The sequence below is a fragment of the Hipposideros armiger genome, unplaced genomic scaffold (assembly GCF_001890085.2).
Source record: "Hipposideros armiger isolate ML-2016 unplaced genomic scaffold, ASM189008v1 scaffold_458, whole genome shotgun sequence".
Lineage (NCBI taxonomy): Eukaryota > Metazoa > Chordata > Mammalia > Chiroptera > Hipposideridae > Hipposideros > Hipposideros armiger.
The window spans coordinates 783,514-805,461 of NW_017731808.1; the positions used below are offsets into that span (position 1 = coordinate 783,514).

Below are 21,948 nucleotides of genomic sequence, written 5' to 3' on the forward strand. Positions count from 1 at the left end.
TGTCGACTCAATCATCGCAGCAAATGGCATTATCGCGGGCGTCTGTGTAACCCAACCTGCATGGGGCTATCAGATAGCCATTGGCGGTATGACTGCAGGGACCAGGGAGGGGAAAATGTGGCTTCCCTTTAATTAGTAAGTAAGGTAAGAAAACCTTTGCAGAAACTTCACATAACAGAGTCTTTGAAACACAGGCCCTCCTTTTATTTAAAAGAACAGGAAGGTCCTGCCCAGTGTGAAGCAAACACACCAAGTGGACAGGGAGAACGCTTTGGGGGGGGTTTCTGTCCCCCCTGTGACTGAGCCCAAGTCTAGACTTGCAGCTGATCTGAAGACAAAAGACAGGGAACCTGACGTGTTCTCCCAGAGACACTGCACGCTCCATTCTGTAGGGGCCTCTTTGTCCCAAGAGGCTTCTGCACACAATACAGCTTAAAGATGTTTTATCAACAGAGAACATAGCCCTGCCGCTGAGGGCCAGGGGACTAAGAACCCCTTTGGAAGGCCGGTGGATGCAAATCATGCATTCATTTATTCAGCAAATATTTACGGGCCATCTGTCATGAGCCAAGCAGATGGCAGAAAGATCAAAGCACTCACCTGTGATCTCAGGTGATGACAAATGCTAAGAAAGGATGAGGCTGGGAAAGACTTTGAGAGTGATGGGACAGAGCAATGGGGAAAGGCCTCTAGGAGGAAATGATGTTTCAGGCAAGACCTCAATGATGAGATAAAGAGTCTTGTGAACTAGGAAGGGAGGCTGTTCCAAGGAGGGGACCATCAATGCCAAAGACCCAGGGGAGATTAGCTGGGGGTGTTTGAGGAACCCCAAGAAAGCCTATGGGCCTGGAGAGGCCAATGGGCAGGCCATGGAGGGCCCAGGCCATTGGAAGGACTCTGGTTTGATTTCTGTGTGATGGAAGGCCACGGAGACGCTGAGCAGGGCAAAGACAGGATCTACACATGTGCGCTGAGTGCAGGGACGGGGCGGGTGTAGGGTGGGCGCACGAGAGCTCAGAGGGGGCTACTGAAAACCTCCGCCACTGTGGCCGTGGCTTAGACCACGGTGCTAGCGGTACAGGTGAAGATCAGGGCTGGATTTGGGATTGCTTTGAAGGCAGAGTTGGTGGGAATTGCAGATGGCAACAACAGCCAAAGAGACATTCAGCCAATCACGGCTTGACTCAGTCGTGGTGTCCTGCCTCCCAGCACCTGCCCGTGCGCCCACCTGTCAGTGTCTCCCGGATTTAACCCAGACTACCCTCCAAGCTTTACTCGTTCCTTCACATCTTCCCTAACTACTCTCCATTCCCCGAACGAATATGTGCCCTCAAAGACAGTGACAAGAAACTTAGAACTCAGTCTTTCTTTGTTTTTTCCTGAGTGCTAGGTCGTACTCCCAACTGGAGTACAGCTTTGGAGGACAGAGTCCAGGATGTACTCTCACCGTGCCTGGGACAAGTGTGCGATGGGGCTCCATGGACATCGATGAGCTGAGCGTAAACCAAGGTGGATTCACAATACTTCGTAGCCACGAGGTCATAGTCACACGTGTGAACATCTGTTAACATGTTGGCTTGTGTGTCAGCCGAGGTCAAAGGGGAAGTTGGTTTGCCAGGGAGTACCAAGGAGAGGGCCCCTGAGGGTTTCCAAACTTCCACCACCATAAAGTCGTCTCTTAGAAAGTTTACCTACAAATCATTTCCATCAAGTTCAAAATTAAATTGTAAGGAAGCAGAAATCGGCATACCTAGGGCTGGCATCTGATATTCACCAAGTGGGTGTCTTAAGTCGTCTTGGTTTGGAGGTTGGAGAAGGGGCATCCTATCCCTGAGGGCCCCCCTGGAGGCTGTGAAGCTTTCATAACCATTTGCACGCAGCGTAAGTTCTGTGCGAGGTCTCAGAGCTTGATCTCTTTAGCAGGGAAGGGAGGCTTTGGGGGTCAGTCACAGGCAAAATTGTCAATCAGGAAGCTTTAGTATTTTCCCTGTTGGCCTTGGATGATAACTTTTCAAGCTAAGAAGAGGGATTAAGCTAGATGGGCATTTCCTGGCTACACAGTTAAGGTGTTTTTAAAGAGAAATTTACATTTTAATATGTTATAAGCACAATTGCTCAAAAAGTGGCTTATTAATTAGAAGAGAAAAATATATTTGAGTAGAGGCTATATTTCAGACCCCAAATCTACTCTTTTCCCTCTGGGTAACATGCTTTGTCTATTTTCAGACTTTCAAATTTAAGAGATATAATTTACTTGATAATGAAATTATGTCATCCTTTAAATCCCTCAAAGAAAAAGGATATTATTTTAAAATATAATTAACTTTCATTTAAAGATGAAATATTAAACCCTTTTCCTCTGAGATGGAGAACAATACAAGATGCATTATATAGATAATATATCATATCTAGTCAACAACTGGAGTCCAAGCTAGTTCAATAAAATCGAAAAAGAAGAAAGATTTTTTTAAAAAGAATAAAAAGGAAATAGAAGAAAAAAAATGAAAAAAGGAAACTTTAGAAGAGAAGAATATGCACTGGTACTAAATAAATTAAACTATCATTAATCATAGACAAAATTATCTCTGGACAAAGATAAATTATTAGAACTGATAAGTAAGTCAAGCAAGGTTTTTGGATATAAGTTCAATGTGAAATCAATAGTATTTTGATTACCAGCAACAAAGAATACAAACATGAAGTTTTTAAAAATGTAATTTACAGTGGCATCAAAAATGATCCAACATCTAAGAATAACCTAATAAATACTACAAGGCTTCTACACAGAAAATTATGTAACAGAATTGAAAGAAAATAAAGAAGACCTGGCAATGCTATGTCAGGAAATTTGATAACTTAGATAAAATGGTCAAATTCTTTGAAAAACAATTTAATATAACCGATATAAGAATAGTCCTATATCTGTTAAATAAATTAAATTCATAATTTAAAACTTCTGAACAAAGAAAATGCTAGGCCCAGATGACTTTACTCATAAATCTTTTCACACATTTAAGAAAGAAATTATACCAATCTCACAAAAACCCAGAGAACTGGGAAAGAGGAAATACGTCCCAACTCATTCATGAGGCCAGTCATGCTGACACGTAGGGTGACCAACTGTGCTTGTTTGCCTGAGACTGAGAGGGCTCCCTGGATGGGAACTTTCAGTGCTTAGACCAGGAAAGTTGCAGGAAAATCAGAAAAAGATGATCACTCTACTGACACCAAAACCTTACAAGGAAATCACAAGACAGGAAAACAGGCCAAGCTCATTTACAAACACTGATGCAAAAATTCTAAACAAAATATTAGCAAATTGAATCCAGCAATACATAAACAGGATAACATATTATGACCAAGGGGGTTTTGTTAGGAGAACAAAGTTGGTTTGACACTCAAAAGTCAATTGGTATACATTACCTCATTCACTGAATAATGTAAGAAAACAATATGATCATCTCAGGAGATGCAGAAAAGCATTTGATAAAACTCAATATCCATTAGTCTTTGAAAACACCAGTGAACTAAGAGTGAAAAGGAATTTTCTTAATCTGATAAAGGGTAGCTACCAAAAAGGCATGTTTATTCAACATGGCACTTGAGGCCTTTGCCAGAACAGTATAGCAAGAAGAGGAAATGAAGTCTATAAATATTGGGAAGGGAGAGGAAAACTGTCACAATATGAAGATTACATAATTATGGACATGGAAAATCCAAAGGAATCTACAAAATATTAGAATTAATAAGTGACCTGAGCCAGATTATTAGATATGCTCTCAATATATAAAACTTAATTGTATTTCTATACTCTGGCAGCAAACAAACAGAAATAGAAATTACCGTAGTTCCCATGTATAAGACGCACCCTTTTTTGAAAAATTTGGGGTCTGAAAATTGGGTGCATCTTATACAGTGGTTGTAGATTATTTTACTTGTATTTCCCACTGAGGACGAGGCAACATATGAAGACAGTGATTCGTCATCAGACACAGATGAGGACAAGCTAATGGATGAGAATTTTGACAGTGATGAGGAGTTGTATGAATTTTATGATGAATAAAACTTGAGTTCAATAACTTTATGTAATATATATTTTTTTCAAATTTCGGGCCCTAAAATTAAGGTGCATCTTATACATGGAAGCATCTTATATATGGGAAAATGCGGTATTTTTGAACAATAGCATCAGAAACATACAACACATAGGAATAAACTTAATCACAGAAGTACAAGACACTGAAAACTACAAAACAATAGACATGGTGTATCTATTAAATTTAATAGATACACCATATTCATGGATTGGAAGACTCAACATTGTGAAAATGATCTATAGGTTCAAGATAATTCCAAATAAAATCCTAGCAGGCCATTTTTTATTTTTTATTTTTTTGGTGGAAAATAGCATACTACTTTTCATTGTCCCAGTATTCCTTTCCTTTCCTTTTTTAAAATCAATTTTATTGAGGTTTAAATTTCACACTATAAAATGCTCCCATTCTAAGTGTTCAGTTCAGTCAGTCCTGAAGATCAATACACACATAGAGTCACCACCAAATCAGGATACAAAACATTTCTATCACCCCCCAAAACTCCCTCAGACCCTAGCCTCGGGCAACCGTTTACCTGCTTTCTGTCTCTATAGATTAGTTTTACCTTTTGTAGAATGTCATTTAAATAAATAAAATTATACAGCATATAAAATCTTGTGTCTGGCTTCTTTCAGTCCACATAATGTTCCTTTCAAATTCATCCATGTTGTTGCGTGAGTCAGTGGTGTGCTCTTTTTCACTGATTAATGTTATCCATAGACTGAATATACCATGGTTTGTGTGTTCACTCACCAGTTGATGAACATTTGGGTTTCTCTCCAGTTTGGCTGTACTGTGAATAACGCCACCATGGACATTCATATACAAGTCTTTTTGTGGGCATACACCTTCATTTCTCCTTGGTAGACAGCTAAGAGTGGATTGGCCATACAGAAAATGTATGCTTGACTTTAAAAGAAACATCAAAATGCTTTCCAAAGAGGTTGGAGAATTTTGCATTCCCACCAACAATGTATGAGCGTTCCAATTTTTCCACAGTCTTAACCACACTTGGTATTGTCAGTTTTCTCAATTTTAGCTCTTCTAAGACATGTGTTGTAGTATCACGTTGTGGTTCCAATTAACATTTCCTTAATGACTTGATGTTGAATATCTTTTCATATCCTTTTTAGCCATTCGTGCATCTTCTTTTGTCAAGTATCTATTTAGTTCTTTTTCCCATTTTTAAACTGGATTGTTTTCTTATGACTGATTATAAGAATATATATACATACAATAAATACATATATACATTATGTTATGTTACATTCTGGATATGCTGGATACAAGTCCTTTGTCAGGGGTATGTGTTATATTTTCTCCCAGTCTGTGGCTTGCATTTTTATTTTCTTTATGGTATATTTCAAAGAACAGAAGTTTTCAGTTTTGATGAAGTCCAGTTTATCAATTTTCTTCTTTTATTATTCATGCTTTTTACATCCTAGAAAGCTTTGCAAACTCCAACATATCAAAGAGCTTTTATTTTAGAAGTTTTAGCTTTTACATTTAGGTCCACCATACATTTTGAGTTAATTTTTGTGCATGATGTGAAATAAAGGTTGAGGTTCATACTTTTCTCATATCAGTACATAGTCTTCCAGCACCACTTGTTAAAAAATATTAACCTTTCTCCTGTTGAATTACATTGGTCCCTTTGTTGAGAATCAATTGACCACATCTATGGGTCTTTTTGCATTCTCCAATGGCATATTATGGCAACCTGATTTTTAAATTTATATGAAAAACAAAGGGCCTAGAGGGGTGAAGACAACCTTGAAGAAAACAAAATCAGAGGGCTTAGCACTACAGTAATCAAAACAGGGTAGTATGAACATAAAAATGAAAAAGTCAAGCAAGAGAACATAATAGAGTCAGAAACAGCCTAATAAATATACAATTACCTGTTTATAGTAACATTGTACTGTAATTCACTGGGCAAAGGATGGTCTTTGCAATGAATAAAGGTGTGGGGAAATACACAAAACTTTACCCCTACTTCACACATACACAGAATTAATTCAAATGGATCATAGAACTAAATGTGAACAGTAAAAGTGGAAAAGCTTCCAGAAGAAAACACGGGAGACTGTCGTCATCAATGCTGGCTTAACAATGATTCTTGAATGGGATACAGAAAGTTCTAACCATAAAAGACAAGACCAATAAATTAATTTTCATTTAAATTGAGAAATTTTGTTTCACCCAAAGACCTTACTAGGAGATTAAAAAGGCAAATGACAGCCTGGAAAAAGTGATTTCCATTAAGTGCGTCCAACAATAGACTTATCTCCAGAGTTCCCACAAATTGATAAGACAAGCCGAACAATTCAATTTTTAAAAGGCCGATGATTTGAACAGGTCCTTCCGTAAAGGGGTGATTTAAATGGCTAATAGCCTTTCTCATGGTGCTCAGTGTCATTGCCCTTCAGGGAAATGCAAATTAGAACCACAGTGAGATATCACTACACATCCCCAGGTTGGCTAAAACTGAAAAGACGTAACATCAGTGTGGACAAGGAGGTAGAGCAGCTAGAACGTTCATCCTTTGCTGGCGAGAGGGATAACTGCACAACTGCTCTGTAAAACTGCCCAGCAGTTTCTAATGAAATGTGTATATATCCTGTGACTCCAAAATCCCACTCCTGGATGCATGCCTAACAGAAATGCATACGTCAGGCACCAAAAGACATATGTAAGAATGTGCATAGCAGCAAAACAACTGAAAACTAGACAGGTATACATCAACAGGGAAATGGAGAAATAAATTATGGTGCATTCATCACATAAAACACTAGACAACAATGCAATGCGCTAACCAGGGCTACAAGCAATAAATAGACGAATGTCACCCATGTAATTTTGGACAAAAGAAATGAGATGCAAAAGAGTGTGTGCTAAGGATTTCCAGTCAAGATGGTGGGGTAGGTAAACGCTGTGCTTGCATCCTATCACAACCATGTCAGAATTACAACTAAACTGCACAACAACCATCATTGAGACAAGCCTGAAGTCTAGCTGAACCGAAGCCCTACAACTACGGACATACAGAGGAAGCCACCTCGAGATGGGTAGGAGTGGCTCAGGCATGGAACAGGCTGTCCCCACACCCACATGTGACCATTGAAACTTGACAGGGATATCTCGGCTGCGGAGGTCCCTCCTGAAGACCAAGGGATCCCAGGCTCTCCCCAGCCCAGGGTTTCAGTGCCACAAGGAGAAGTCCCCATAATTTCTGGCTGTGACTATCAGAAATTGTTACTGAGTGAGACGGTGGGAGGCTGCAGTCTCAGCAGATCTTCTTAAAGGGCCCACGCACAACCTTACCTGCTGATGGACACACTCTGAGCTCCAGCACTGGGGCAGCAGCTTGAAAGGCACAAGGGTCATACGGGGAGGAACTGAGTTGTCTGGCTCCAGGGTGAGGGCTGGAGGGGCAGCTTTCTCCTGAACGGAGGAGCTGGCAGAAGCCACTGTTTCTTTGTTAAGCCTCCTGCTTCCCAGCGTGCAGACACAGGTGGCCAATATCTGAGCGGCCATCAACCTGGCTAACACCATTGGTTCACTCTCCCCTGGTGATTCTGAGATCTCTCCCACCCAACTTTTGGGCACACCCAAGATGCTTCCAGTGACTTTTCCAGACAAAAAAGGCCTACCCTGACTCATGCTGCAGACTTTCCTAAAATCTCTCAAAGTTCACAAAAACCCAAACAAGCAGCATCTGGCTTCAGTGTGTCCTCTACCTCTGGCTGAGCAGTCCTAAGCCCGGAACTAGCAATGGCTAGTTTTGGTTTATGGCTTGGCCTCTCAAGGCACATCCAAGCACAGTGCAGGTAGCAGCCATCAGCAGATCGCTTTGTGTCTCATGCCAGGTGGCCCCAGGAGGGGCACAGGCTGCAGCTGAACTTGGTCAGCAATGGATCCCCTCCCAGGAGGCTTCAGGGCTGACAAACCCAGTGGCCACCATCGGACCAAGCCAGAGCATCACCAGGCCACCTTCAGGGATGACACACCCAAAGGGCAGACTGAGCAGGCTCCACAGCCCCACTAAAGCAAATCCTGCTCCACAGGGTCAGCCCCTGCACAGCAGCTCCTCCACTGTAGTCATGGCCAGTCCTCCCAACCAGTCGGCCCGAGGATCAGTCCCTCCAACTGACGTTCAAACAGTTACCAAAGCTCAACTACAACAGAAGGGCACACACAACCCACACAAGGGACACGCCTGGAACATGCGGCTCTGGTGACCAGGGAGACTGCATCACTCGGTCCCACAGGGCACCTACTACATAAGGGCACTCTCCTAAGACCAGGAGGCATAGCAGCCCTACATAGAAACAAACACAGGAAGGCAGCCAAAATGGGGAGACAAAGAAACATGTCCCAAATAAAAGAACAGAACAAAGCTCCAGAAAAAGAACACAACAAAATGGAGACAAGCAATCTACCAGATGCAAAGTTTAAAACTGTTATAAGGATGCTCAGTGACCTCAGGGAGAACTTCAACAAAGAGATAGGAAACAAAAATGGAGATAGAAAACATAAAAAAGAACCCATCAGAAATAAAGAATACAATAACTGAAATGAAGAATACATTACAGGAATCAACAGTAGATTAGATGAAGCAAAGGATCGAATCAGCAATTTAGAAGATAAGGTAGCAGAAAACACCCAATCAGAACAGCAAAAAGAAAAAAAAAATTTTAAATAATGAGGAGAGTTTAAGGGGCCTCTGGGACATCAAGCATACCAACATTCCCATCATAGGGGAACCAGAAAGAGAAAAGAGAGAGCAAGGAATGAAAAACCTATTTGAAGAAATAATGACTGAAAACTTTCTTAACCTGGCAAAGGGAAGAGACATATAAGTCCATAAAGCACAGAGTCCCAAACAAGATTGACTCAAACAGGTGCACACCAAGGCACATTATAATTAAAATGCCAAAGGTTAAAGACAAAGAGAGAATCTTAAAAGCAGCAAGAGAAAGGCAACTAGTAACTTATAAGGGAGCTCCCATAAGATTGGCAGCTGATTTCTCAACAGAAATTTTGCAGGCCGGAAGGGCTTGGCACAAAATATTCAAAGCGATGAGAAGCAAGGACCTGCAACCAAGATTCCTCTACCCAGCAAGGCTAGCATTTAGAATCGAAGGACAGATAAAGAGCTTCCCAGGCAAGAAAAAGCTAAAGGAGTTCATCACCACCAAACCAGTATTACAAGGAATGTTGGAGGAACTTCTTTAAGACACACACACACACGCAAATCAAAAATATGAATAATAAAATGGCAATAACTACATATCTATCAACAATTACTTTCAATGAAAATGGATTAAATGCTCCAATCAAAAGACACACAATGGCTGAATAAATAAGAAAACAAAACCCTTACATATGCTGCCTACCAAAGACTCACTTCAGATTGAAAGACACACAGACTGAAAGCAAAGGGATGGAAAAAGATATTTTGTAGAGATGGAAACAAACAAACAAAAAAGCTGAAGTAGCAATACTTATACCAGACAAAATCGACTTTAAAACAAAGGCTACAACAAGAGACAAAGAAGGACCTAGTAATCCCACTTCTAGATATTTATCCAAAAAAAACCCCCACAATACTACTTCAAGGGAAAGTATTCATCAATATGCTCATTGCAGCATTATTTACAGTGGCCAACATATGAAGGCAACCTGGGTGTCCCTGAATGAATAAATGGATAAAAGAGAGGTAGTACATATATAAAATGGAATATTACTCAGCCATAAAAAAAAGAATGAAACCTTGCCATCTGCAACAACATGGATGGACAGAGAGGGTATTGTGCTGAGTGGAGTAAGTCAGACAGAGGAAGACAAATGTCATATGATTTCACTTATAAGTGGAATCTAGAGAACAAAATAAAAAATCACAAAACAAACTCATAGATACAGAGAATATTTTTATGGTTGCCAAGTGGGAGGGGGACTGGGACTCAGTGAAAAGGGGGAAGGGATTAAGAGGTACAAATTGTTTGCTACACAGTAGTCAGGGGCTGAAAAGTACAGCATAGAGAACACAGTCAATAATATGGTAATTACTATGTATGGTGCCAGGTGGGTGCTAGACTAGCCAGGGGGATCACTTCTTAAATTATACAAATGTCTAACCACTATGCTATATGCCTGAAACTAATATAAAATAACATTGAATGTCCAATGTAATTGAAAAATTAAAAAGGTGGGGAAAGGTGAAGGGGAATAAAAGGTTCAAATTTCTGGGAACAAATAAGTCATGGGGATGTAATGCACAGCATGGGGAATACAGACAGCGTGGGACGGCATCAGATGCTTGCTGAACTTATCACGGTGATCACGTCTTTAAGTATATAAATGTTGAACAACTACGGTGTACCCCTGAAGCTAATGTAATATTGTATGCTAGCTACATTTTAATAAAAATATTTTTTTAAAAAAAGAGTACGTGCTCTATGGTTCTATTTATATACGCTTCAAAGATAGGCTAAATTGATGTACAAGCGAGTAGAGTGGTTACCTTTTGGGGGGCGGGAGGAGATAACTGGGGTCCTGGGTGGAGGGCTGGGGGCAGGGAACTTCCGAGGTTCTGGAAAAGACCGAGAGGAGAGTGTCTCAGCCTTGACACTGTTGGTTACGTTGGGCTGGAATCTTTGCACTCGTGTGCTAGGCAGCCTCCCTGGCCTCAACCGCTAGATGCCAGTAACAAACATGCCCTCCTCTAGTTGAGACAACCAAAAATGTCTCCAGACATGGCCAGTGGTCCCTGGGGACGGGGGCCAGAATCCCCCCAGCTGAGGACCACAGTTTTATTGCTAGTCCTGGGGGTTATGGGTGTGTGTTTACTTTATGAAAATTCATTGAGCTGTACACATACAATACAGCAACTGTTCTGCATGTGTGTTAAACTTGAAAAGGTTTTGAAATCGAAAAAGAAGTTGATGAATAACTTAAAGAACCAAAGCTTTTAGCGTGAACATGGAAAGTAGGTACAGTGTAGGGTAGTGTCTTGTCTGCAGATAAGGAGACAGATCCAGGGTCGCATGGGGTTCTGTGGCCGGTGGGACAAGGCGGTGAGTCCTCGCCCCCCTCCCACACTCACGGGCAGACTTGCTCCCACATACGGCCCACGCCGGAGCCAAGGCTGATCCCACACAGGGAAATGGTCGGACCTCGGAAACCCAACCCCCACTGTGAACACAGGGTGGATAGACGCTGCACCCCAGCACCCTGCAAACAGAATTCTGAAAACCAATATCTCATGCAAACAGGATATTAACTTTTGTCAGAAAGATCAAAAAAGGCTTGAGGTTTTTCTTCGCAGCCTCAGCCTCTCCTGCCTCTCCTTCTCTGGCTTTATCTACTCATTTCAGTCTGCAGGCAGGAAGAGATGGCAGCTGGGGAGACACAGGTCTACGCCAAGGTCAACAGCAAGCTCAAGGGCCGCAGCACCGCCTCGCTCCTGGACCCCCTTTTGGGGATGGGCTTCCCGGCACACACCGCGTGAGTACTGCCCGGAGCGGGGCGTGCCCCAGACCCCCGGCCTGACCCTTCTGAGGTCCCAGCCACAAAACACAGGCTGCTCAGAGCACTTACTTCCTGTCGAGGGGTGCTGCTTGCAGGGTGAGATACAGTCTCAAAATATGGCCCTTTTTTGCTTTTTGTACATGATATGGCCTTTCCCTTTTAAAGAAAAACTCTGCCAACTGGCTGATGGCGGGGGGGAGGGGGTGTAGTGTGAGATTTGTGAAAGTTGGAAGCCATGTGTCACTGTAATGTCCCTGTTTCTCAGGGTTTAGAGGAGCTCGCGGCCTGTGTACCTTCTTTGTGGGCAGCTCAATGACTCTGAGATGACATTTTAAACTAATTTGAAAAACCCCAAAGCTCATGAGTCTAGTGCTGGGTCCTGCTGAGATGAGAATGTGTTTCTCGATGGTGCAGGGGACCATTCAACCTTAGGGAAAACCTCTTGAATGTCTGATAATGAAACAAAACGGTTCAGGAACTACCTGAACCGTGTCAGCACGATCCTCCTTACCCAAGGAAAAGGTCCACACGTAGAAAATTTTAACCTTAGGAGCGACCCCTGTCAGAGAGGCAAGTAGGCCCCCAAAGCAATGAGCTATGACACTGACATTGGGGTATAGTTTCCACAGTAATCAGACTTCACGTGGAAAATACGTCGGAAGTCCCCTTAAGTAACTCTGGATTGTGGGGGGGGGGCAAACTTTCCTTAAACACTGTAACAAAATCCTGACCTGACAGGATGAGATAAGGTCGACGTTACCTAGAACCCCTTCTCCTCCAGCCCAGAGCAGAACTTTGTCCTCACCTCAGGCTCATGATAAACCGGGGGCCTGGGAAACAGGGGACAGAACCAGTGTGAGCAGAGTGACTGCCGTGTGTGGAATCCGCTCTGGGCACCTGCCATCGGGTGCAGACAGGGACACAGGCCAGACAGGGGGGGCGGTGGTGGGGCAGGACCAGAAGCCCCCTCTCGGAAACGCCTCTAGAGCCTGCGTTGTCTCACACTGCTGCTGCTGTGCTGGGACGCACACTCAGGGTCCCTTCTCAGTCAAACATTAGCCGCCTGTGGGGCAGGGAGCACGTTTTGACCTTCTCATGAAGCTGGAGCGCCCCAGGTAAGGCTCTGTGCCGAGGCCTCTCCAGGTGGCACATCCCATAGGTGTTCGTGGGATACCAGCCTCGGGCAGCACCCCATGGCTTCCTCATCACCTCCAGCTGTTTCCGGCTGAACTCCTGAAGGACCTCCTTTAGCCATCGTCCATTCTCCTCAATTTCGTGCAGCCCAGTTCAGTTCAACTCAATGTGTATACACGTCCAGTTATAACGCTTAGGCCTCGGGGACCCACAGGCTGAGAGAGGAGGCAAATGGACACAAGTCCATTGAGATGAGAAGTGTGGTGACCATATATGAGGTGGGGAAACACAGGAGGGGCCGCACAGGTGGGCACTCTGGAGGGCTTCCTGGAGGAGGGGCATTATAGCCAAGAACCATGGGAGTGTTGGCGAGGGTCACATTTGGCAGTGAGGCCCATGTGCAAACCAGGGCCCTGGATGGCCCTTCATGGCTGCCGGGAGAACGTGGGAGTGGGTTCACCTGGCTGTGGGGAAGAACAGGGCAGACGGGATTGCAGGTGTGGGTGGGCCTCAGGGCACAGGCCCGTAGACTGTGCCGAGGACTGGAGGTGGGAGCCCGCAAAGGAAAACGAGCAGAGAGGATATGAGCAGATCTGTATTTTAGAAACCGCAGTAAGCGACGGGGAGCACAGAGGCGTGAGCGCTGTGTCCAGCTGTGCAATCTCAGGACCCAGCCCCTCGTGGGGTCCCCCAGAAGGATGAGTGGGTGGCTGGGCTCATCTTTTCCCAGCGAGTGGCAGGCAGGGCTCTGAACGCCCCTTTCGTTCTCCTTCCTTCAGGCTGAAGGCGTTGGCAGCCACGGGGAGGAAGACGGCGGAAGAGGCGGCAGAGTGGTGAGTGGGGCTGTCTTTGCAGAGCTGGGGTGTGTGGATTGACCTGCTCTGTTTGAGGACTTCATAGGGTGGACACTGGGAAGTGCCCGGTACATCCCGGACAGGGCAGGGTGGGGGGCACCTCCATGCCTGCCTTCCAGCACCAAGGAAAAGGAAGAAAAAGTCCAGTTTCAAAGAGAAAACAACAAAGACCTTTGAACAAGGCTTTCTTCACTTAAACACTGATTGAATCCAAACATGACTGCCAAAGGAGAAAATTCACGTGATTTGTTGAATAAATAGGGAAGAGCCCTTTTTGCTGATATAAAACAGGAGTCGCCACTCTCTCAGGCTGCCCCTGATGGGGAGAGAATCTACTGGGGTCGTGAATGTCTCCTAAGGCGTGGGCACAGTGCAGGTGGCTGGGGAGCTGCGGTTCCAGGCGGCTCAGCCACCCACCAGCTATGTGACTGCTCACCACCCACAGCGCCAGGCCTTGGTTCCCAGAGCGGACACCCCGTTCTCTAAGGCCAGTCCCGCCTGAATGTTGCCATGATGCCATCATGTTGCCCCAGGGGGGAAGTCCCCTCTGGCTCTGCCCCAGAGCAACCAGAGTGAGAATCAAACGATAAAAGCCAGGTTATGCAAGGAGGCGGTGCCCTCCGCAGAGCAGGCTGGCAGACACCGATCGTGGGCCTGTGAGCGTCCAGCATGTCCTCGGTGGGAACGCCCTTCCCCTCCAGGAACTTTAGGCCAAGGGCAGAGTGTGCAGCCCCTCACGGGGCAGAGGGAAATTCCCAGGGCCCCTGCTCTAGGCGCGCTCTGAAGTCGGTGCCAAGTTTGAGTTAGAAACCAATCCTACTGCTGGGAGGGCTCCAGTTGGTCCCTGCTGGCGACGACTCAGCCAATAAGACTACAAGTCCCACCAAGGAACGGGGAGACAGTAGGGTCCCCTCGTCTCAGCCAAGAGTGGGCCCAACCTCACTAATAATCAGGGACGTGCAAATTAAGACGCCATTCAAAACCACGGACACCTTCAAGCGTTGGTGCAGGGGAGGGGAGGGGTGATTGCTTACTTGCCTAGTTGCAATCTGGGGTGTCCATCAACACTGAGCATGTGCACAGCCGCCCCCGCAAGCAGCTCCAACTCTAAGGACAGTCTCTGGAGAAAGGGCCTAGAAAAACGTACAAAAATCTTAACTACAGTGTTAAAAAAGAAAACAATTTAAATGTGCACCAATGGAACAGTGAGTGGAGGACACATACATGTACACGATGGGATGTTACATTGCCGAGAAGGTTCCCCTGACGAACTCAACTAGGCAGGTATCAACACGGCAAATCGGGAAAACATATCATTGAGTAAAAAATGCAATCATTTGCAGAATAATTTAGACGATCGCTTATGATTTATATCACACACACACACACACACACACACACACACAAATGCTACCTATGGATTTATGACTGAAATGTCTGGAAGAAAACCTGCCTCCTTAAGGGGGTAGTGAGTCAGGCTGAAGGGAGAATGGCTGGTATTTTTTTTTATTATCAGGGAGAATGTGTAGTTAATGTGTTCTTACCTGGTTCCATACTGCTTTCTAAACCTAATATTATCTCACAAGCACTTCCCTGAGTCATTAGAAATTCTTCAAAACCATAATTTCTAATAAATAGATAAGTAAATTTACTATCGTTTAGCTAGTTTTTCCTTCTTTCCTATTATAAATAACCCTACAATAAATATTTTACACATGCAGTTTTATCTATGCTTTTTGCTTTTTCCTTTCATTAAATTTCCAGAAGTAGTTAGTTCAAACGGAACGTGAATTTTAAGGCTCTCGACATGTGCTGTGAAATTGCTTCATATAAAGACTGCTCAGGCTTAGCCTTCAGGTTTGTGCATCTTTGACACCACTGAGCGTGACTTTTACCCTTTGAAAATCTTTGTGTTCATTTGACAAATGAGAAAAATGGTTGTTTTAATTCTCATTTTTATTATTAGTGAGAATGAACTGGAATTTTGGGTTGTAGGTCATTTCTCCTTAAATTTAAAATAACATTCTGAATTGAAAGAAAATATAAGAGTTGACTAAATTTTGTCTAGTTCTTTGTGGGTTTGATTTTTACATTTAATTTGAAGTTTGAGATAAAATTAAAATGTGAATTTTTTTTTCCACAAAATTTTTTCAACAGTAAGGAGATGGCTAGACCAACAAAGCTCATTGGAAGACCAGGTTTTGTGTTTCACTGTCACTTTTCTCTCATTGTCTTGGTCTTCGGCCTGGGAGTCAGACTAACCTGGGTCTGAGACCTGAGTAGACAACGACCCACTCTGTGGCCACACAAAGCCACATGCGTGTTGCGTCTCACCCGGGCAGTGACTGGAGGACTAATTTATGTGACGCATCTACGTCACAGCTCAGCACAGCCTGTTATTCTCAGTTGCTGCCACTGCCTCTGCCCTCTGAGGGGAGAGAATCTTTTTGTCAGGACACCAGGTGAAAGTGGTCTGTTCTCTGTTGCAGGCTGCATTGTCATTGCAATGACCCTTCTCTAGAGGACCCCATCCCCCAGGAGTATACCCTTTTCCTCTGTCCCACGGGGCCCCTGCTGGAAAAACTTCAAGAGTTCTGGAGAGAGAGCAAGCGCCAGTGCACAAAGAACAGAGCGCATGAGGTCTTTCCTCACATAACGCTCTGCGACTTCTTCACGGTGAGTCAGTCCCAACGTATCGCTAATGCTCATTAATGCAGCAGCTGGTGTCATTTCCTATGCTAACTAGGGAAAGGTGGTACAAATTGGGCAGCCACATGACTTATTTTTATGGGGCAGTCCACAACTATACTATTAGCTGGCCTCTCTGTGTGAGATAGCCTTTACTTTTCTTCTCACCCTCATCTGGCCAACTCCTACTCATCCTTCAGAACCCAACTCATTTACCCCTCTCCCTTTTTTAAGTGTTCTCCAGCTTCCCAGGCAGATGGGGTTGCTGCCCTTTGTGCTCCCACCTTCTATTTGTTTATATAACTAGGGGCACTTTCCCTGTGATCTGACAGTGTGTCTGGTACAACTTTGCATCCCTCACTAGACTGAATCCCTCGTGGAAGGTGGATGCTTCACTCATCTGGGCACCCCAGGGATTACCATGGTGCCCAAAACAGAACAGATGCTTCAGAAACATGTGATGGATGACTGAAGAATGGGTGGTTGTTGGCCAGTCACAAACGCAGTACTGTTCCCTGACGCAGGGACCAGTCCTGATTTAGCAAATGGTCAAATGAGCCATCCATAGGGGCCCGGGAAGCTGGGAAGGACCTGGGCTGCTCACATGAGAAGAAGGAGGTATGAGAATGAGGGAGGGAGGGACAGACACCACTTCCCCTCTTCCTCTGTGGCTCTTACCAGAGAAACCTAGAGAGGGAACACCCTGGCGGGGCCCTGCCCTGCTGTCAGCCAGCTGTAAGGGTTCCGCTGGGCAGTCTGGCTGAGCAGTTTCGACAGAGCTCTCTCTCCAGGTGGTGGGGGGCTGCCACTTTGGGGCAAGGTGCGGCATTGTGGGGCTGTGGCCCTAGGAAGAGGGGTCGCACAGAACTGTGTGCAGTGAATTAGGGGGCAGTGGGGAGAGGGTGTCAGTGTGTTGGTTAAGTGTCCTCCAAGAAGCAGACCCAAGGTGGGGTTAGAAGTGTAGTAGATTTCTTTCGGAGAAACACCTGTGAAGGATGAAGGAGACGGGATTGGGCAGGGAGAGCCATCAGGCCGTGGCGTGTAGGGCTGACACCTGTGAAAGGCGGGCAGGAAGACTGGGTGGCGGAGGTGGGGCACTCGCCCGCAGCGCCTTCCTGGGAGCCTCAGAGCCAAGGCCCTGTCAGGGTCCATGACTGGCTCGGTCACCGCGAGAGCGTGGCCTGTGGCTGGGCCTGCCGCTCAGCAGCGGAAGGTGCAGGCTGCTATCCTCCTTGCTGGGGGCTCTGAGCAGCACGCCCATGGCTGCCTGGGCACCTACAGAAACTGCCAGCAACTAAGTGATGCCGTGGTGAGCAGAGCTCTGGGCCACGCATGGAGTGGGGGCTGGCTCAGGAGGGGGTGTGGGGCTTGAGTCAGTGTGACGGGCACTGAGTGGCTGCTCAGTCTCAAGGGGCTGTAGTTCAACCTGAGCAGTGAAACGATATTCCTTTCCAAAAGGAATCTTACCTGCAGTTTCTAAGAAACGGAGGACCAGGTGTAGAGCAAACCCATAACCCCCAACACGTGAACCAGATAAATTACGTTACAGTGTTGCGAGCAGAAAAGAGGCTCACCAGGCTGCATAATTTTTATTAATTACATTAGTTGGTGTAAAAAAATAATAATAAATGGAGCCACCCCAGAGGAACCACCTTGACCGTCATATTCCTCAAACCTTGGAAAGTTAAAACAGGGCAACACAACCTCTGCACTGGGCCTGAGCAACCTGTGTCCCCAAGAACTATTTGCAAAGGTAACAAGAAAGCAGGTATGGTGACTACTAGACGGACGACTACGGGACTGAAAATTAAAAACATTGTTTAGAAAGAGCATCACCGTGTTATGTCGTCTGCACTATAGAAACGCCTTCCTTCCTTCTGTGGGTGGATGGAATTGTCCCCCTTACCCCTCTCGTAAACACCCCTTGTCTTTGTCTCCTCACCAGAACAGGACAGTAAAACCTCGAATTGTGAGTTAACTTGGTTTGCGAGCGTTCCACAAGATGAGCAAACATTTCTAGTACATTTTGACTTGGGAAACAAGCGATGTCTTACAATACGAGTAGTTTGTTTCCAGAACGAATTATGCTCGCAAACCAAGGTATTCCTGTATTTGGATTTTTGCCTAAATCGGTACGCCCTGAGTAGCTCTTCTGATTGATCTCAATAAATGCTTGTTGCCTCTCACTTTGGAAGGCCTTTGATGTCAAGGCGAACACAGGTGACCTTCGAACAAGCGGTAAGAAGGCACGCCCTCTGTTTTTCTTCCCTTAGTGCGAAGACCAGAAAGTGGAATGCCTCTACGAGGCTCTCAAGAGAGCTGGGGACAGGATGCTGGGCTCCTTCCCCTCGGTGGTCCCTCTGGTTCTCCATTCTTCCATCAGCTACCTGGGCTTCTTCGTCACCGACAGCACTGCAGACATCATCCGGGAATTCGCCATGATGTTCGCCACGGAAGCAGCTATTTTAGCAGGTAGGCAGCCCCAGCCAGTGGCACATGCAGGGCCCAGTTAATAGAAAGTGACCCCTTTGTGTCTAGGGCTGTGCTGGCCACACCTGGACACAGAGGGTGGATGCAAGGTAGCAAGAGTGACAGCTGTTCCTCGCTCAGCGGGGGTCAGATGGCTGGCTGGGCTGGGCTTGGGGTGCACACCCCCTGCCCGGGGCATTTCCATCCCCACCTCTCCCTTTCCAGTCAGCTTCTTTGACATGGCCTTAACCTGAGGCGGAACGATTTACTAGAGCCGCCCTAATGAGCCAGGTGTCCTTAACAGGCAAGCAAACAAGTCCTGAGAACCGGCACTGGCCTTTCCTCTAAGTGGAAATAGCCTTGTTTGCATGGATCTCAAAGTGATTTTCCTAACACTTGCCATTTTCTAGCTGCCTGGGAAACTGTCCCAGGTGGGGACATTGTGTGACAATGTGATGACGGGGGTTGTAGGCTGGAGAGTGTCCCACCATGGCCACCTCCTCACCAGGTCAGCACTGCGTGTCAAATGCAAGTCCCAGCTGACTATTTAAATTTTTATGCTTTTCTTGGTTTTCTCTCCTTAGCTTCTTGGGGAAAGATTGTCTAGACTCGCTTTGAAAATCAGGAAAATTCCCTTTTCCCCCGAACGCCAGTCCTGGTCTGGAGGCTGAGGCCCCAGCTGGGCTCAGTGGGGAGAATTCTGGACTTGACCTCTGCAGGTGGCTTTCTCCTGCGTTCCTGGCTAGCGGTGTGCCTTAGTCGAGTCAGCGCGAGTCCCTGTGCCATTTTTCTTTCTCTGCAAAACGGTGAGGCTCTCGCTGCTCGCACCACGCCGCCTGTTTTTTGCAGAACCCCCTCGTAGTCCCTGGCACACAGACACTATTCAGGGTGGTTGTGATGAGCTGACGCTGAAACGCAGGGACCCCAGCCCCGGTGGGGAGACCCCTCCCCAGCCCTCTGCAGGCGTCCAATTTCCCCCACCCTCAGGGGTGTACAGACCCAGGTCCCAGCCTCATAACTAAATCCCCGAGCCCCAAGTTTCCACTTGGAGGCTGGCTTCCAGAGTCCGGGGGTCATACGTGCTGGGCTATTGTCAATGTGTCCATGTCTCCGTGGACTAGTCGCCTTCACGGAAACGCCAGTCCACAGGATGGCACTTGAGTCTCCTGGCTCTGAAAGGAAAACATGGTTCTAATCCAACGTGTCAGCCACTTACCTCCGAGCTGGCACGGCGCCTCGTTTACCCTTCACGTCCTTTCCCCCCAACTCGGTCTTCTTGCCCCATTTTAAAAATGGAGAGACCGAGGCCGTGAAAGGTGAAGGGCCTGCCCAAGGTCACCGTCATGGGTTGAATAGGGTCCCCTAAAATTCATGTCCCCCAGAACCTCAGAAAAGAACCCTATTTGGAAACAGAGTCTTCACAGATATAGTTAAAATGAGGTCATCCTGGAGTGGAGCGAGCCCTAAGTGCAGTGACTGGCTGCTTGTGAGAATAGGAGAGCACAGAGAACAGGAGGCAGCCCTGTGAAGACGGAGGCAGAGATCGGGTGATGCAGCCACAAGGCCAGCAACGCCAGGGGCTGGGAGAGGCAGGACGGACCCTCCCCTGCAGCCCCAGAGGGAGTGTGGCCCTGCTGACACTCTGATTTTAGACATCTACTCTCTAGAACTGTGAGAGGACAGATTCCTATTTTTTTAAAGCCATCCAGTTTATGACAATTTGTGACAACAGCCCCAGGAAACCAACAGAGTCCCCTACCCAGTGAGTGGTGAGCTGGACCTGGAGCCTAGCTCGGTCTCACGCCACACCACCCGGGTTTCGTACTGATGGGCCACAGGGCCTGAGAGAGAGCAGCTTTGACCTCACGTCTATCGCTAGAACCTGAGAGGCTTGCCCTGCCCTTCCGAGGCCGGTGCCCTAGGCCTGACCCTGAGGGCTTGGCAGGGGCCAGTCACAGCTCCAGTGTGCCCCGCGTCCCTGTCAGGGCAAGTGTGTCCCCAGCAAAACATCCCCACGGGCAGGGGGCCACAGAGAGAAAAGACAAGGGCCCATTTAGAAGTTAAGCATGACTCACTGATCCCTCCGATGACGGCAGAGGTGAGTCTTTCTGAGGCCACACTGACTCAGGTGGCAAGGCCGTCCTGCCCCCACTTCTGAGACACCTGAGAGAAGGAATTTCCCCAACACCCACTCACTCTTTTGCCTCAAGCTTCTCCTCTCCACGGTGTCAAGTTTGCTACTAAAGACGCGGCAGATAACGCATGGGTGGAGCTGCCAAGCCTGGGCTCCAGGAAGTGCTCGCAGCAACCTCCACATCTCTCAGGGGACAGCAGGTCCTGTCTGTTGGTGTGTGTTGCCCGTGGGAGAGGTGGCAGGTAGCTAGCATTTACTGAAGTGTCCTGGACACCGTCAGTTCAGACGGGTTTCGACAGCTGTCGCTATCCTCCCGTTGTTGCTATAGAAACGGAAGCTGAATCAGGCCAAGGTGGCCCTGCCAAAGGGGGCAGAAGGCATCTAAAGCCAGGTCTACCTGACACCATGCTCTGTGCTGGTCCTGTCGGTCACCGCCTGCCCAGCATATAAACTAGCTTGTGGCCCAGCTGAAACCAGACCCTGGCTGGCCTCAGAACCCTGTAACGAGGACCAGGAGAGCTGGGGCCATGAGGGCCAAGACCCCTGAAGCACAGGGGGGCGGCTCCTGGGGTTCCTGCTTCCCCGAGTGGCCGAAGGTCAGAGAGGCTGTTGTGTCTGGCAGAGTCGCGCTGCCTCCCACACTTTCTTCCTGAGGCTCTGCCGTGGAACAAAAGCCACTGACCCGTCCAGGCCGCCGAGTAATGTGCACATCCCAGGGAACGGAGGAGGTGCTGTCTACTGTATACACGTTTATTAGCTGTTTGGGCACCTAGATTGCAAATCAACAGGCCCCAAACACCCCCCAAAACCCACCTCCCTGTACCCTCCTCTTTCCTACGTCCTCATACAATCTCCAAGAACCCAGCCATCTTCTCCACAAGGTGACCTCTGTGACAGGGCACAGTCTGGGTGGAGTCCTTGTCTGGCCAAGGAAGCCAAAGTGCAAAGGGGCCCCATCTATGAAGAGTCACACCACCAGGCCCGTGTACGTAACCATCCAGGGTACGTAGCCATCCTGGGCGTGTGGCCATTCGGGGTGCAT

The 21,948-nt window shown here is 46.8% G+C and overlaps 1 protein-coding gene across 2 annotated transcripts in view; it reads left to right on the top strand.

Annotated features, from left to right (window-relative positions):
* Nucleotides 1-11,487: 11,487 nt before the first annotated feature.
* Nucleotides 11,488-21,948, top strand: part of UBASH3A (ubiquitin associated and SH3 domain containing A) — a 40,172-nt gene continuing 29,711 nt past the window's right edge. For both annotated transcript variants that reach the window (XM_019665990.1, XM_019665991.1), the window contains exons 1-4: nucleotides 11,488-11,603; nucleotides 13,541-13,594; nucleotides 16,105-16,291; nucleotides 18,577-18,775. In XM_019665990.1, the coding sequence (XP_019521535.1) occupies nucleotides 11,491-11,603; nucleotides 13,541-13,594; nucleotides 16,105-16,291; nucleotides 18,577-18,775 (553 nt within the window). In that variant the 5' untranslated portion in view covers nucleotides 11,488-11,490. The remainder of the gene's footprint in view (nucleotides 11,604-13,540; nucleotides 13,595-16,104; nucleotides 16,292-18,576; nucleotides 18,776-21,948) is intronic.